The sequence below is a fragment of the Melopsittacus undulatus genome, chromosome 10, assembly GCF_012275295.1.
Source record: "Melopsittacus undulatus isolate bMelUnd1 chromosome 10, bMelUnd1.mat.Z, whole genome shotgun sequence".
Classification (NCBI taxonomy): Eukaryota; Metazoa; Chordata; class Aves; order Psittaciformes; family Psittaculidae; genus Melopsittacus; species Melopsittacus undulatus.
Genome location: NC_047536.1, coordinates 31,806,834 through 31,824,717, shown reverse-complemented (window position 1 = coordinate 31,824,717; position 17,884 = coordinate 31,806,834). Strand labels below are relative to the sequence as shown.

Below are 17,884 nucleotides of genomic sequence, written 5' to 3'. Positions count from 1 at the left end.
GAGTCTGAGATGAGCTCTTAGGCAGAAGCTGTTCCCTGTGAGGGTGCTGAGGCGCTGGCACAGGGTGCCCAGAGAAGCTGTGGCTGCCCCATCCCTGGCAGTGCTCAAGGCCAGGTTGGACACAGGGGCTTGGAGCAGCTGCTCCAGTGGAAGGGGTCCCTGCCCGTGGCAGGAGTTGGAGCTGGAGGAGCTTTAAGGTCCCTTCAACACAAACCATTCTATGAATTGCTCACATCCACTCGGCACACACAGAACATCTGATCTTCACATATCAAATAATGTGAATTTGTCATCTATAATCATCCATGAAGTTATATCAGAGGAGTAGGGGAGAAGGTGCAGCTCAAAAGAACTTCCCTGTATCTGTTGTTTCCATTCAAAACTCTGTGCCGTTAAGAAAAGTACCACCAACTTCATTCTCAGATAATATTTAACCTAAACAGTTTTCAAGCATTCTGTATTACAAACCAGAAAATGATACAGTTAATGGAAGAAGTCCAAATGCTGGCATCACTTTGTTTCCACATTAATACATAAAAATGGACAACACATTAAATAAACATTTTGTTATTAACAATAAAAATATTAACACCAAAAATCATGTATAAATTAGGAAATAAATGTACAAACTATTTCCAAAGTGCTCTTTCAAGTACATTATATACACAACATTCACGGAGTTCTTAATGTAAGACATTTCAGATTGATGTAATGTTGCTGTTTCATTTGAAGTGGTGTTCATATTCTCTCAACAGTATTTCAGCACTTTCAAAAACCCACATAAAAGGCATATTTCCAAGCTGGCAAAGAGCAATATTGCATTCTTCTGGCTACCTGTAATATCAACATGGTAAAGAAAGCAATCTTCCTTGCTGTTCCTTGCTGTTTGTATGAAAACACCAGCAGGAAAGATGAGAGAAATGAGGACCCACTATTTAATCAGTAATTAAAACTATTAATGTAGCATGGGCCGTGCTTGGACAGCATTTAATAGTAAACTCTTTAGTTGTCCAGTTAAAGACTTTACAGAGAAAAATAAAAAGCAGTGAATTGGGAGATCTCTTCTTTTCCTTGTGGTCTTGGTTTTTCTAACCCCAAACTGAAATCCTATAAATACACCAGTTCAGGTAAAGAAAAGGAGAACAACCTACAGAGGGTGTATTTATATTGTAAATTTGCAGTTAATCTCATATTAAAGTTGCTCACATAGTGTGGTCATCCTGGCCTTCTGCAGCAGAGAAGTTTGGCCATGGTATTTCCTTCAGCACTTGTATTAGCACTTTATAAGTGCTTTTTATCAACACTTCATAAGAACGTATAAAACTGCCTAGAAGTGACTCACATTGTCCATACTGGCTTTTACATACCACTAGTCTTTATTCCTAAATTCTCCCTCTATAGATATTCTCTCGCTGGTTGACCCCATTAATAGTTCCCCTCTCTACATGCATAATACTGATTCACAATTAAAGCTGCATTCAGCTGCTTATTTGCTACAAAGATGGATTTTTTTTTCTTTTACTTTTGAACTATTTCTGTCAAAATATCAGAGGAAAATAAAAACTGATGGTGAACTGTAAGAACAACAGACCAAATCATGGGACAATATTTATGGTCATACTTGCTGGAAAATCTGCGCAAGGGCAATGGAAGAATCGGAACTGAAGAAGGATGCCAGCCACCTGCTTGCAAAATTTGGCATGAAAATGGATACGGGAGTTACAGAATTTGGAGTGGTATACTTAAGACTGGAGTTTTGCCAGATGTTTTTCTTAGCTAAGCACAATATGAAGCAATACTGACGTCTAGGAGGCTGACGCTGCAGATCTTGGAGCTCCCTTCTGTTTTCCTTTCCACAGTAGAAATACCTTAGTTTACATAGATATAGAAGAGGTGCCTCTAGTGATTAAGGTTTCCTTGAATATAGGCTTGGATCCTCTTTCTGTACCTTTTACAACAGAAATGTGGACTTAGCAGATTACCTAATTGTAAGACTTGGGCAGGTGTTACAGAAGTTGCAGTTAATTTTATCATATAGTATAGAACTGTCTTCACATAAGGAATGTAGCCATACCTTTATTTTTAGGAAGTAAAGAGCCTTGGATTTCAGAGGCCAGCAGGTAATCTTCAATGCATTCAGTTAGAAAAAGATCAATAACCTGCCACAGGATACTCCCTGTACTGAGACATGACTGAATGGCTCCGTATTGAGCCAGACTGCAGAATAACCTGTCTGTTCTCCAGAATGGGGCACAACTGTGATCAAATGATCCTAAAGCTATTTGGAAACATCAAGAATGGGGCTAGGGAGGGGGGTAAATGAAAAACTTCTGCATTGTATCAACATACAGTACTATACACAGCACCAAATATCAAACCATTAAAGCACTGTCGTGTTACCAGTAGTGCACTGCTTCATATCCAGCATGAAATGAACACTGTTCACATACAGACGCTGCTTTGTGCTAAGGGGTAACCAACATATTACAATTAATCAAAACTGCCTGTACATCCAGTTCAAAAGATGGAGATACTATTGAAATGAATCTGACACAGGAACATGCTCTTTTATTGCTGGTAATTTCCATATTGTCCCTATAAAAAAGAGAAATAAAAGCGTTGGAGAATAAAATATCAGAGATTTACAAATAGTGAGTTAGGCAATTTCTTTTGGTCTATGAATTTTGAAAGACCCACTGAAGTATCACCAATATGCCTGTACCAAATGATCACATAGGTTTACAGTGGAGCTAGCAGCTACATCTGCTTTTTCATAGCAGAGATTTAGAAGATTTACCTGCTCATAGCCATAAGGCCTCTGTTGCTGAGCAGATGGGCCGGTCTGGGAAGCTCTGTAACTCCCGTATTGCTGCCCCTGTCCCTGTTGGTAGCTGGAATACTGTGAAGAGGCTCCTTGTGCAGGACCTGAGAAGACAGCGAAAGCTGCTACTAAGGCTTGAGGGGGAGTGCTTGTGCTTAACAGAATGTAACATATCATGGTAACAAAGTAAGCTCTGTGAGTATGAACTATGAGTAGATTTTGCCTGGACCTCCCCTCTGGCTTTACACTAGAAAGTGTTAGTAATAATAATGATCTAGTCCCAGTTTGGTTAACATTGAATATTCAGAGTCAAGTCCCATCACATCTGGGAGAGCCACCAGAAATCCCCTGCCTCAAAGATGGGATTTAGATTATTCTGATCTCTCTGGACCTTGGTTTTGTACTGAATAGCCTGATGTTTACATTTGGTTATATTGTACTAAATAAGCTAATGGTTTCTTTCTGATGAAGACTGAGGATACATACAAGATGCCTCTAACTGATCAGAAAGCTCAAAGACATCAAACTCAGATCCTTTTGATGACAGTGGTGAGCTCTGCCACTGGTGACATGAAGGGTTTGAAAGCCCCACACCAGTGTCCACTGCATGCTCAAGGCTCTCTTCTCCTTTCACATCAGTCCCTCACTAAGGAATAAAACCCCCTTCATGCTGCAAGAATGATTCTAAGTGAGGGAGCAGTGACTTTCCAGACTGTTGCTGTTATTTCATCCTCTCAGCTGCATAACTGAGATGTGCAGGAGGCCTGAGAATCCAGGCAGTGTCCTCCTGCCCACACTTAACAAGAAGACAACATGAGGCAAACTGGTATTTTCTAGCTTTCTTTCAAAAGAGAGGGATTCAGGATGGATTCATGGAATGTGGTGCTATACTAATGTATGATACTGCCCAGAATCCCTTCACATGCAATACCCAAGGTTAATCAAGGAAACAGTTTTCAGCATATGTTAGTTTAGGATGTGTCAGGATGAAGTACTGCAAACAGCTGGGCAGTCAGTGACTGCTTACCGTATCCTTGCTGCTGTCCTGGGTAACTTTGTTGGTTTGGGTATTGCTGCTGGGAGTATGTTTGCTGTTGTGCAGCTCCTTGCTGGTATCCTGCCTGCTGCTGGCTGTACTGGGAATTTCCTAAAGAGGGAAACATTGAAAGAGTCAGGTTATAGGTGAGACGGGTGTTTTGTTGTACATGCGAGTCATGAGGAAGACAAAGGCAGAAGTAGCCTTGGCCTGGAACTCAGACAAAATGAAAGAGCTGATTGCATTTTTCCTGTTTATTTCTTTAGTGAGTTTTAGTTCATTTGAACAGGAGAGAGCTGTTTGTTTGTATCCATCACTATACAGACAAAGAACCTGTTTCTCAAAGGATTTTGTTTACCCCAGAAGTAACCCACAGAGTCCCAAAGATAAGGGAGCCAAGGTAAAGAGCTGGTTTCTCAAGAAGCCACCCTCCCACTGCATTTTCTCATAGATACTGATGCTTATTCCCATACCCCAAAAGACCACTTATCACATTGTTACTGGTATGTTTTAAAATACCTCTGATAAAAACTCCATTTGCCGTATCGTGAAACAACCAAATGCACAGAGACTACCCAGACAGCACTGCTTTTCCTAAATGCCTGCTCACTGTATCATAATTAAGATAACATTTTGCAGCTAACTTAGAGTTCAGATATCTTAACAGTATCACTGAATTGATGATGTACTACTGTTGAGAGGTTTTAGTGGTACAATTGTAAACTCATAGGATAGATTTTCAAAGACTAGTTTCATTTAACCCATTGTTCTTCACCATTTGTAAGGTGAATTAAGTAAGATTAAAACCAGATGGCTGGAATTAACCACTGGGCTTTCTTACTGCAGGGAAATTTCGATTTATGACTGCCAGTTTTTTCCAGTTCTGACCCCATTTCTAGCTGCATTTTATCTTTGTCAGCATAACCATTTACTTTAATACAACCATTTTTATTCACATTATATAAAATGTTTGTTAATGTAAGGAAGAAGGATACCAATATCCTGGAAGTCTTTTACTGCAAGGAAAGGTCAGTATCCGTAGCTCTAATTCCACCTTGCTCAGCTACAAACAAGGATCATTTTGGTAATGAATATGAGGCTACACACAAGTTGTTGGTGATCCCACACAACTGCACAGCGTGACTGCCCCACAACACAGGCACCAACATGTGAACAGTCTGATGTACTCCTGGTATAAAAAATGCTATATATACCTAAACTCCATTTCCTGGAGACTCCTTAAGGAACAGCAGTTAGTGATGCAGAAATTGCAGGTCCTATTTTACATTTTCATAAGCATTTCACTAGTATTTTAGGGGATTAGAGCTTGCTTTACAAAGATTGGCAATATATTTTCCTACCTCCTTCGTAATAGTGTTGTGTAGAATCGTCAAATGACCTGTCATAGCTCTGCTCAGTATAGGATGACTGCTGATAGGCATAGTCACCATGTCCTACAAAGAATTGCAAAGATTTATCAGACACGCTGTTAATAGAACTACACATATATTGTTGAATGATGTATCATAAAGCTGTGCAAAGATGAGGCTGAGAAGAAATAGAGACTCCATAGGTAGGAGGTCAAATGTGTGGGAAGAAAAGTCCCATCTATGGGTAAATCTCTTACATTTACTAATCCAAACTTGGCTTCATGCTGCTTCTGAAGCAGCTTGGATAGCAGGGTGCACTGATGTGTCTGTCTGTGCACCAGGCTGCCATGCTCTGGGACTAGAATTTTCTAGCATTTCACTTGGGAATGAATCATAATGGGCTTGCCACGTCCTAGGATGTGGCAGTCATGGTACTACAGCTCAGAGGAGTTACCATCTGGGTAGTATTGCTGATTCATAGGTTCTGATGAGCCTTGTCCATGGCTGTACTGTTCACTGTAATATTCTTCCTGACCCATGTACTGCTGTGAGGAACCTGCAAGGCAAAGACACAGAGAGCAAACTGAGTGAGTCCGGGGACTCCTAAGAGATGTTCTTATCTATCTTATCTCTTCTTTTCTATTCTTAATACAGAAAACAGTGTTTACAACTGGAGAAGTGAACAAGCAGAGTATGTTCAGAGCAGTTGTAAAGATGTTAACGCTCATTAGAAAAAGGAAATGAATTTGTATTTGCCAAAAAAGCTGCTTGAAATGGAAGTCACGCAATGGTCAGTACCACATCCTAAACCCGCTCACTTCTGCGGCAATAGGAATGGCTTCATTTCATCTACTAATTGTTGTTATTAGAAAGCACAGGAATGTATTCCATGCTCGAGAAAAACAGGATTAAATAGATTTGAATTAACGTAGTAATTTGTTTCTTAGCAAAATTCACTTTATGTTAGAATCAGTCTAGCAGCTTTATTACCTCTTAGAACTTTTTCCAGAGAGGCCTTAGAGCATGGCAGTTATCCTCTGGGGTTTTCCTTTCCTTGGCCTAATTTTTTGTACTAATTGCTGGCAAACTATGTCTTCTTTGCAGAAATGTGTCCTTGTTAATGTGCCACGTTATGGCTGATCCAATACCATTTGAAAGAACTGACAAGATTCCCAGTGGCTGGAGGGAGCTGTACATCAAATTGTTCATCTTTTCTTTAGCGATATATGATCCCTTTTAGACAGAATTATGTTTTCTAAAGACCTGAAATAATTAAATAGATACATCTTGAAAATAGATTCCAGTTCATCTGATTGGCATCATACTTCCACCATCTGAGATTTCCTGTGTTCCTGGATGGGATTCCCTATTCGGAAATGTGACTTGGAAATCCTGGTGCCTTTCCTACCCCACAGGATACACTGAATATCATCAGTGTAGTAATAACTCTATCAATAACCCAGTAATAGAGTTTACCTTGCTGGGAAGCTCGGTAGGGGCCCATCGGCCGCTGACCCATCATGCTGTTGCCTTGGTTGCTCTGACTCATCATGGCAATGGAGGATTGCCCCTGGTAGTGCTGGCTCCCTCCTTGTGCCGAGTTGTAATGCGACGTTGCTGCTTGCTGGTGCATCATGGACACTACAATGCACATGGAGAATACCGTTTCTAAAGGGATGTGACAGTTGTCTCCCTAGTCTCTTCAGAAGCAAGTTAAAAACCTTCCACTAACATGCATCCACAGGGGCAGATGTTTTCCTACTGGATGTATTTAACTCTTCTGCACTGTAATCCAGAAAGGATGTCATTACATGGTCAGTTCTTGCCATTTGCTCCAGTCAGGTATTTAAAAATACATCTAGCTTTGGTTATTATTAGTTTATTTAAAAGAATATACTCATTATTACTGTAGGATTAAAGAAAGAAATAAGAACTGATGCTACCTCCTAACTAATTCCTTGCTGCATTTCTTTTCTGATCAACTCTTTCTTCTACTTCCATCTTACTATATAGGTGATGATCATACAGTTTAAATAAACTGACATTCCAGGACTTATTTGATCTCTACATTTCTTATTGTCAGAAAGAATTCTTAAGCATTGGACATGCCACTCAATCCTGAGCAGCAAACACTTATTACAGATTAAGAGGTTCATTCTGAGTTGTCTGCTGGTCTCCCTATGCCCTGAAAGCAGTGAGAAAGTAACAAAAAAGGGGTCATAATGTACAAACGGTAAATGTGATACACTCTTTGGCAGGCTTTTCAGATAGGATTAAGGGGCTTCTCAGATCCACAGTTGTGGGATTCGCTGCCAGGGGCTATGGGATAGTGCTGCTGCACTTCCAGGGCACCCTCTTTCCCCCAGTTCCCTGCTAACCATAGCAGGTCAGTGTGAGTTAAAGCTCTGACATGTGCTGGTGCCTGACACCCAGCAATTCAGAGACATTAAAGCTGTCTTTTCCTCTTGGATGTTTGTCACCCTGTACAGAAAACATATACAGAACAAATTCCAGTGTGGTGAAGCTCTGAGGTCACTGAAAAGTCAAGTTGGCCCAGAAGGAGGAAGAGGGAGTTTACCTGGATTAGACTGCATGTTGATGTTTGTTCGAGAGACATAATTGCCTATTGACCCCTGGCCTTGCATTGGCACATTCTGAGATGCAGGCACTGTATGGCTATAACCAGGCCCAGTTCCATGACTGCTGACAGTCATACTCAGAGAGGTCGTGGGCATGGTGTTCTGGCCTGACTGCTGCATAGACACGTGATTAGGACCTAGAAAAATTAGAGAGAGCAACAAGAATAATCTGTGCTATTATTGGCAATGTACAGTGAGCATTAAAGCCCTCAGGCCCTTTCTGAAATACCTTCTGATAAGGCAAAACCAAAGAAAAAACTCCTTGTTATTAAAATTCCCTGTTATCTACAGACAATAAAACTGCACAGTTAGTGATCCTCCTTCTCCTGGCAGCCAAATCCAGTGCAGAACTGCAGATAGGAGGACCAAACCCAGCAGCAATGCCCTAAACCAGTAATTGCAGATACTTAGAAAACACCTGGACTCTGGATACATCCCAGCCCTCTGAAATCTATCCTTTCCTTCCTCCTGTCCTGCTGTTGACTCCTCCTTCACACAGATAGTGACAATGGGAAGGCACAGGAGTGGCTGAGAAACACTTTGCATGTTGTTGCTTCTGTCCAGTTGCTCCATCACCAGCCAACCCTCTTAGCTGGGGAGCAGGAAGTGATGAGGGACCCTGTCCTCTGAGTACAAACCTGTCTCTCCCTGCCCTGAAGTTTGACTGGAAGTACCACAGACTTTCAGAAGATTAATTTCCCAAGTCACCAGAATAATCCCTGTCGTTACAGTATTCCCTTTCCAGCATCATTGTATGGAACCATCAGACTGCTCCAGTTATTCATTGTATGGAACCATCAGACTGCTCCAGTTATTCATTGTATGGAACCATCAGACTGCTCCAGTTATTCATTGTATGGAACCATCAGACTGCTCCAGTTATTCATTGTATGGAACCATCAGACTGCTCCAGTTATGTCCTCAGTTTATCATTCTCTTTACTTGGAAGTATGCTTATTTTTAAAAGTCCTGTTGTTGGGTAACTAAAACGGGGAAATCTGGTTCTTATTTTGTGTTGTTTGTTGCTGTAAATGCTTTTGTGAATGAGTTCTGGGGAGTTGTTTTCATGGTGCACTGTTACTCTCTAAAATGTGATAGTGTGTATTGTTGTCTATCTAAATTCAACTATATTGTTGTCAGTCTAAGTTAGTGCAGGTAGAATGGAAGACATGCAGAATCCCAAGAAGAGACAGTCATGTTCTAGTGTTAGATTCTGATATCTTAATTCACAGTTATCTAGTGTATCTACAGCCTCTGAAAAATGTGTTTCATTCTCTCAGTACAGACCTCATTAATTACTCTGAATGGTTTGTATGGACATCAAAACGGGCAAATTTGCTGTAGGTTATTGTATTTTCCTCTTGTGGAGAGACACAAGCAGCATTTTCAACATAAGACAGACAGCTCTACTGAGACCAGTGGAACCAGGTCAAGCTCTAGCTTCTGTTTTGCTCCAGATTTTGTATGTCTTGTAGAGCTTCTACTTCTGCTTGTGCAACACAAAGCCACATGGTGTTTGACCTGAGCTAGAGTTGCTTTGTGTGAGAGATGGAGTGAAGCAAGCATTGGTAAACCTTGACCTATGTGCATGGGAAAACTTAGGGAATCTTGGCCTTTAGAGCAATAAAACCCAAAAGGTTTTGGCTAATTTGTGATTGTGAGGGAAAATAGGAAAGCATGACCAAAAGTGTGCAAGTAAAAACACCACAACAGTAGGATAGATACAAAGCACTGAACCTCTTTCGTACTATCATGGATCTAGGGCAATTGGGGTTTATTTTGGAAGGCTTCATTCCTGATTTCTGAACAGCTGAAGTTCTCAATTGAGCCCAACTCTGTCTGGAGGCAGCTGCATTTCACTGCTGGTTCATTGAATCGAATGGCTTTGCCTGCAGGGCTGTGGCAGGAAGAATCACTGACTTGGGGTGTACTTGAAATCCTGGTGAGTTGCTTTTTAGCTTGTCCCCATTGACAGAATGATCATTACAATCGACCTAGCTACCGTGTGTGCAGAGGTGGTTCCTGTCCAGGCCTGACTGAGGGCAATAAAGCAGCTTCTGTGGCTTCCTCCCTTCTCTTCCCCCTCTTACAGCGCTGTACGTGTTCATGGCAGACTTTCATCTCTACTGCTATTAGATGAGAAATTGCCACAAGTGCTAGAGCCCTATATTGGAATTATTTCTGCATATTTATTCCTATTTTCCCCCAAATGCTGTCCAACAGTTGTTGACCAATGTGAAAGAATCGCTCAGTCCCAAAGTCAACCTCAGGAATGCTGTGTCATGCATCAGCACTGTGCTGACTCCACTCTAGCTGGCACAGAGGCAGTAGCATTAGAGACTGGCAACCCAAGGGAGTGGCCCCGAGCCCAAGGGTGTGAGGGCCCTGTTCTCACAGCAGAGCACATGCCAGCACTGCTGCTGTTACCCAGGCTACTCAGAAGGGGCAAGCTCCTACATCCTCACTTACACCTCCCTTCTGAACTGTAGCTGTGTCCTCATCTGCTTCCCAGGGCTGGTATGTCTGTGATAGAACAGCTGCCACTACACAAGTGACGGAGTCTCCGTGACCAGGCAGAGAATGAACTACCCTGAGACCCCCCCACAACTCAGCCTGGGTTTTAGTATCAGGCTGGGGCAATGTGATGTAAACCTGCAACAAGAGGTAAACTGCCCTGGCTGCTTCTGTTCTGAGGCTGGTTCTTTCAACCAGCCCTAAATGACTATAAAGAACTGGGGAGCACATAAGAAAAACCAGCAGCAATAACACTGAAAATGTAGATTCTTCGTAACATAAACCAATGTTTGACTGGCTTATTATGGTACTTATACTAGGTAATAAATCTCTCAAAAAAAGAAGGCCCAGATAAATTCCCTAAGTTCACTTGACAAGCTGGAACTGTTTAAAGTAGGCACCTCATCCATTAGTTTAACAGGTACTATCAGCTTGACCACAAATGGGTTTTTAAGAACTCAGAAGTCATTTCATGGCTTGCATCTGCTCTCGAGTCCCCCTTCCAAGGTGATTTTACAATCAGATATTTCTGTTCATAGAAACTGGTTTTTCTCTCTGCCACTCTGGGAAAGACCCACAGAAACAAGAACTGCATAAAACACTAGGAACTGCAAAATACATATATTCATACTATAAAATGCAGAGTAAAAACAATGGGTTTGTCTTTTGATTAGTTTCAGTTCCACAAACAAACACAATAGACCAGAGTATATTATTCATGTGAAATGCCTGTGCAAACTCTTTGGCTATGTAGTACAATCTCTGCAAGCTTCTATAGAGGACAAAGCAATAGCAAGTTATTGTTAGGAGGGCACGTATCCTGGAAGGTCTTTGCAATCTAAAGGCTTGGTTGTGTGGTTAGTCATGCAAGCAATTCCATCTCACCCTGGCCAACCCCCCACTTTCAAGAGAAAAATACCACAAGATATCATTTTTCTGACTAAAAACTTGGATGCATCTTTACTTGGTGATTTTCATTAGGCATTTCATTAAAAAGATGGTTTTAATTTCCCCTATAGAAACACAAAGCAGACTGGAATCCTTGCAGAAGCCAGCATCATTATTGACTGTAGCCATTTTGTGATGCTTTCAGCATGTGCCTGAAACCCCCATATGCCTGAAAGGTGAGTTAGGAGAGATCTTTTACAGCTCTGTAAGTATATTCTGCATTAATGATTTTGTTGCCAAGCAACAGCAAAGCAGCACAAAGGGGACCAAAGCTCACCATTGCTAATCTGACTCTGCATGAGGGAGGAAGGAGGAAGGCCCGTCCCGATTGCATCACTGAGATTGCTCTGTGAATGGAGAGATTGGTTGGATGCACTCTGAGTCATTCCTCCTGGGCCCAAGTTTATGTTTTGCGTTGGTGGCTGCAAATAACAGGGAGGAGAAGCAAATGTTTGGTTAGGTTTTTAATTAGAGAAAAAATAATAGCCCCAAATTAGCCTGACTATGACTAAAAACTGCCTTAATTAAATATGTGTTTCTTTCACTTTCTGGGCTTCCTTGCATAAACCTTTCTTCATCTGACTACTATGTGTGAATGACATTCAGCATGACACAGAGAAGCCAGCAGGCAGCCCAGGGACAATCCTAAAACCGTGCTTATAACAGAGTCTGGCTTCTGTGCCCATTCTCCTGTACTTATCATAGAATCATAGACTGGTTTGGATTGGTAGGGACATGGATTTCATTTTGTGCTGGTCAGAACATCACTGCAGAGGTGAGATGCATTAGCAATAACGATACAGAAGCGTGCTGACAAGCTGACCTTTGTCAAGCATAAAGCTGTGCTGTATTTGGAGTTACACCTCCAGAATCAATCCAGTTAGCCAGAATAACACAATGTTTAAAGACAAACTGATGCCCAAATGCTGAATTAGATTTTTTCACATAAAACAGTGGCTTTTTTTTTCGTGAGTAAAGAATACAATAAGAATAAGAATAATGAACCTGGAACACATAGAGGCTGTTCAGACCTACACCACTGCACCATTTATAGTATGCAGAACTTCAGTTATGGAGACAGAGATTAATACAAATATCCCAAAGAATGTGTTTTAAACACACTAAAAGTAACTTTGGATTTGTTTCGGGGTCTACTCGACCACTGCAAAACTTGTAGCTGGAGAAACACTAAATAAAAGGCTTATTGACATGGATCAGTAACAGAATCAAAGAACATTTCCCTCTGTCATAGTAACCGTATCTGATGGTAGACTGGTACTTACTGCAGGAAGTAAGGACTGCATATTCTGGTTAGAATCTGCTATTGTTGCCAAGTAAACCAGGTTTCTGTGCAAGATTTGTTGGTATCTACAGAATAAGGAGTAAAGCTCATTTGGAAAGGGTTAACATTACAGAAAATTCCAAACTTCTTTTTTTTGGTGCCATTTACAACTGATGTTAAATTACATTATCCCACTTTTTATCAGTCCTAATAAATAGCTACAGTAATGAGCTAGATCTGTGCTGTCCTGCTTTTCATCAAGCATCAGTGTCTTCATCACCTCTTCTACAAATGGGTAAACCTGGAGGAGGGGAGAGGTAAAACACTCTCCATTGAAAGCACTTTGAGTGAATTGTGAAGCTGGGACCTCAGTCTCTGAGTACTGACACTGGGGCAGCTGCTCTAACAATTGGCCACTTCCTCCATTTAACAAGGCAATTAGGAGCAATGAAATCCCAGAACTCCAAAACCCAAAACCTCTGTGCTCTGCTGGGAAGAACAAGGGTTTTTTTCAAGAGTGCTCCAACTGGAGTGTTTACTCAAGTAAGCACCACCTCAACCATTGCTGCTTCTTCACAGTTCTCCATGAACTGGAAAAGCTCAGAGTAAAGAACAGAAGGGCACCCGAAAGCAAACTAAGAGCTGTGCCACTGAGCAAAGTGAGGAGTCAAACCTTGGGAAACAGGGAGGAGGGTTCCAAGAATGAAAATGCCTTTTTTAGCATGAGTTTTCTTCTGATATGAGGAAAATGGCTGGGAAGTGGGGAAGAATGGAAAGGTGAAGCTAGAACAGAGACACGACTTCTTAGTGAAAGGGTCTTTCTTAGACAAGTAGCTTGAAAGTACAGCCCCATGACTTAACCTTCTGTGGGCAGATTGGCTGCTCTTCTGGCTGAGATTTAGCACCTAAAGGCTATATCTACTAAACAGAAATACTACAGGTATTTTGCTTTCAAGATTAGGAATAGTAAGCAGTGATACAAACTGGGATTTCTACATGCACATAGTTTTAACCACAGGTAACCACATGGCTGATCTTTAACACTGAATTACTTTCTGACAAAAATGTATTAACTTTATACATGATTCTACTTTATTTAATGAAATAATATGTTGCATATATAAATTTACTTAACAAATCTGCATAGAGCAAGTGGTCCATTAACCATCATTTTTATAATTATTATAATAAATGACCAGCTAAAAATCCTGTAAATACTAAATAATCAAATCCTTCAGAAAAAGCCCTCCCTTCCAAGAACAATATCCATTCATAAATACAAGTGAATCTAAACAAAGAGCCCAAGTATTCTCAGTGATCAGAACTGTTCATAGGACTGTTCCTGACAAAAAAATACACCCAAAGTTCTAACATGCTCCAAAACTCGTAATACTCACTGAGTACACTCTGCAGTTTTCCCCTTGCTCTGATAATCCATAATACATTGTATTAGGTGGTGATTTTCATCTAGCATCTGCATAAAAGAAATATGATCAAAACACATTACTATGAGAACCATACTGATGTCCTGTGGGTTTGTGCTGCCCCGCAGTCACCTTTCATGGCAGTGGGTGGTGGTTTGTCAGTTCGGTTGCCTTGGGATGTTATAAAGTTCCTGCCCATGATTTTATTGAGGCACAAGGTTGTGCTTTCCAAATCATTCATTTATGAACACTTCCCCTCAAAGGTTGAAATACCCAACACAGAAGAGTTAAGGGGCTTACCTTTATTGCTCCTTCCCTGGCAGATGGATTTCCATGCTGAAGAAGGAAAACGCTTTCGCTATGAAACACCTCTGCCTCATTCTAAACCATCACTCACCCTTTCCAAACCTGCAGATTTTGCTGACATGTCTACTTTCAAGTGAGAAACACTTTCAAGCAGTTTGAACCCACTACTTTTCCTGCATGGGACTACCATGTGCAGACTGAGGAAGTGTCAAATATGCATTACTGGATCCACCGAAACCACATTTAAGACAACTACATCCCAACATGTCCTGTGGGGTTCAATTCGGTCCTAATGCAGGGAGGACTTACAATGAAAACACAAAGTAGTTATATATCACTTAATTTATGTTTATCAGTGGCTGCTAGCTTAGCTTCATGCAATAAATTCTAGTGACTGACTTGTTCCAAGAGGATTGGAGCCTCTGGACAGAATGACCACTGACCTTTATTTAATGAACTTATAATACAGTTATAAGCTTAAAATACCCTTTCATTTGCTTTCAGATTTCAACTCCAACCGTTTTCCTCTTTCCCACAGCTTTCCTGTGGATGTGGGAGCTTTCTGAGGGTGAGTGAATGGGAAAATAGCAACAGTATTCACAAATTTAGACTTGCCTCTGGCAAAAACTATGTAATACAGATTGTAGGTACCAGTGCTGTTAAGTGCTTGCAAGATTGAGCTTTTGACCCACAGTGTCATCAGGACAGAAGAACTCCCGAGGAAAGAATAAGATGGTTTTGACAATGTGAATTAATCCGTGTAGGTACATGTTCTGATCAGAACCAGTTCTTGACCCATTTGCATGCAAAGAGTTAGATTATAGGAAAATGAGTCTTTCCGATGCACTCTCAATCACTGCATTAAGAGAGCCCAGCTGCTCCTGGTGCTCGCCTGTACTTTGCAAGTTGGGCTGAACCTGGACCCCTCTGTCCATCACTGACTGCAGCGATGCCCTGGAGCTCACCAGCGAGGGGTGAGGAGCAGAGGCACTGCTGTGGTCCACAGGCTGCACCTCACACACTGACAGGGAACATGGGAACCCTGTGAGTTGAGGACCTGTGTTCCTCCTGCACCTGTGCTCATGCTCACATGGCAACCCAAGGTGGGCCTGGAATTGGAAGGGAAAATACTCCTGCCTGGTTCCCAGTGCAGCTCTTTGTTTCGTGCTCTGCACTCACTGTCGTGCAGAATATTCACCCATCTCAGTGGAAACTCTGCATATTGAATCAGCAAAGAATACAAATGTGTCCTTTGCAGTTTCCACAACCGGTATCACTGACAACGTTCTCACATTCAGTTAAGATACGTATTCAACAGCAAGAGTCCAAGCAATATTAGAGATATCTTCATCACAAAAGGACTATGCTTCTACAATTAGCTTAAGAAACATTTTCCTTACCAATAAAGGAATCAGGAATAGCTCTTTCCTGACTTCCTAAGTCAGTAAACTGAGTAAACTCAGTAACCAAGTTCTGATTTCCACTGCACAGAAGAAACTTAAGTTTACTGTCCTGCAAATGCTGTTTGAGGAACTGTTTTAAAGCATCGCTGCCACTGCTCTATTGCCAAAGGCTCTGATTTCCTCCATATGAAATTGATTTTAGGATTGGTACTGGAATAGTAACAGCTTTGAAAGGCTGTTGAAATTGAGCTAATAAATAAAAGTAAGATCCTTATATACCACAAATGCAAATAAGAATCTTTCAATTACATTGGTACGTGTTCTACAAAGCTCACTTTAATATACTTTTAAAGCTTCTAGCCCAGCATCTGCTCCTTTTCTGTACTCTTCTCTCATTGCTCCATGTTCTATACATGACTATAAAGCCCATCCCACTTCTGTGCCTTCAAGTCTCAGCACCATCACTTCCAGAAATCCCTGCCAACAGCCCAACATCGACCAGCAGTCCTGCAGTCACATCCCAGCAGCTGTACCCGAGACATGAGACGGTTTTACACATTATTTGTAAAGAAAGAACATTTTGAACCTTCCGTAAAGTTGAATATGCAAAAGGGAAGAGTTTGAAAATCCAACTGAAGATACTTTGGCTGCCCTTTGTCTGTGGCCCCAGGCGTGAGTTTAAGCACAAAGTATCTGAATTACGAACCCAACGTGGAGGTTAGAGAGAAATTCATCCACCGACTCAGAAACATTTTAGTGTTGAAAATCAATCACTTCGCAATCCCACACGTGCTGTGAGAGCGGCACAAACGGCATCAGTTTCCAAACAGCCTCCAGGGATTCAAGTCCCCTCTTCAGCCTCTCTTGCGGCAGTTTCTCTGCCTTCCTCTCTGCTCTGTCACAGGCTTTGCTGAGGGTTTGGGGTCTTCCCTATCAGTCACAACTTGGCACCGAACCCCGGTCACCGCTGGGGTAGCAATGGCGCTTCCCCCCGGTCCCCGCTCACGCTGGACCACTCCGAGCACGCACACCCCTCGCTCCGACCGCTGCTCTCACCCGCATCCCGTCCGTGCAGGGCACGAGTACGGGCGACGAGCAGCGGTCACGGTGGAAACACGCTCGTTCCTCACTGACATCTCCAGCCCGTTCGGCACTGCCCGTGAGCGGCTGCGGGAGGAAGGGGCGCCGGGCATGTGCGCGCAGTCCCTGCCGCAGCCCTGCCGAGCAGGAGACAATAAGTTCCCAGCCGGGAGCCCTCGGCTCCGGCCTCCCCATGACACCCATGCGGAGAGCTGCTCTCCAGAGAAAACCTTTCCTAAACCTTTGTCTGTCACGAAATGCCCATGAACACCTCGCAGATACCGGTATGTGAAGGGTGTCAGCGAGCGGTGCTCCCTCTATCTTCAGAGAGATTAACATTCCGCATCCAAATACAAAAGAAAACCTTTGCAAATTCACTATTTTATTTTAAGTCAATTTTTCAGGTTGGATTTGGGGGTCGGGGGGTGCAGAAGCTGACACACCGTCCTAAATTAATCACATTAACTGCATTGCCATCTCCCAATGTATTATTGGCAGCTTTTCCCCCTTACGAGCAGCAGAGATAACGTGCCATCCCGGTTTTATTCCCAAGTCCTCCTCCGGCTCTCTCTTTGCAGCGATCTGAACACCTTTGCTTTGTTCCACCTCCTCCTCCTCCTCCTTCCCCCACCTCTCTCTCCAGCTGTCCATCTCTGCAGCCCTCGCAAATTCCCTGGTTCTCCTGATCGCCCCAGCAATCCGCCTCCTTCCTTAGCTCCGGGGGCACGGGCGGAATAAACGGCTAAAATCCGCTGTATAAAAGCATGCTTTTTTTTACCTTCTGGATAGTTTGCTGGGTGACCTCCCCTTTGCCTCTTGGGCGAGCAGAAGCAAAGGCAACCGACATGGTGGGGTTTTTTTATGTGGCTATAATATATCTGTTCCAGCCTCTAATAATATTGTTATTATCTGGCTGCTATTGCCGTGCAGGGATTCTCCGCAGTGCACGGGGAGGGGGGGGGGCCGCCGCAGATGGTACGATCTGCGCCCCGCAAAGAGCCACCGGCACCGCACCGCCACCGGCCCGCACCGCCCTCGCCTCGCTGCCCGTGCCGGCGGCT

The 17,884-nt window shown here is 42.5% G+C and overlaps 1 protein-coding gene across 1 annotated transcript; it reads right to left on the bottom strand.

The window, feature by feature from the left end:
* Nucleotides 1-440: 440 nt before the first annotated feature.
* SS18L1 (SS18L1 subunit of BAF chromatin remodeling complex) lies at nt 441-17,726 on the bottom strand. Its single transcript, XM_005146775.3, has 11 exons — nt 17,602-17,726; nt 14,008-14,084; nt 12,612-12,696; nt 11,606-11,750; nt 7,806-8,003; nt 6,704-6,868; nt 5,682-5,783; nt 5,219-5,311; nt 3,849-3,968; nt 2,798-2,925; nt 441-2,595 (listed from the first exon to the last, which is right to left on the bottom strand). The coding sequence occupies exons 1-11, from the start codon at nt 17,668-17,670 to the stop codon at nt 2,569-2,571; spliced, it is 1,209 nt and encodes a 402-aa protein (XP_005146832.1). The 5' UTR covers nt 17,671-17,726; the 3' UTR covers nt 441-2,568.
* Nucleotides 17,727-17,884: the final 158 nt, after the last annotated feature.

Coding starts and splice junctions, on each gene's coding strand:
- SS18L1 (XM_005146775.3), bottom strand. CDS start 17,670: ATGTCGGTTGCCTTTGCTTCTGCTCGCCCAAGAGGCAAAGGGGAGGTC. Junction 14,085..17,601: donor CCCAGCAAACTATCCAGAAG/GTAAAAAAAAGC, acceptor TCTTTTATGCAG/ATGCTAGATGAAAATCACCA. Junction 3,969..5,218: donor ACAACACTATTACGAAGGAG/GTAGGAAAATAT, acceptor TTCCCTCTTTAG/GAAATTCCCAGTACAGCCAG.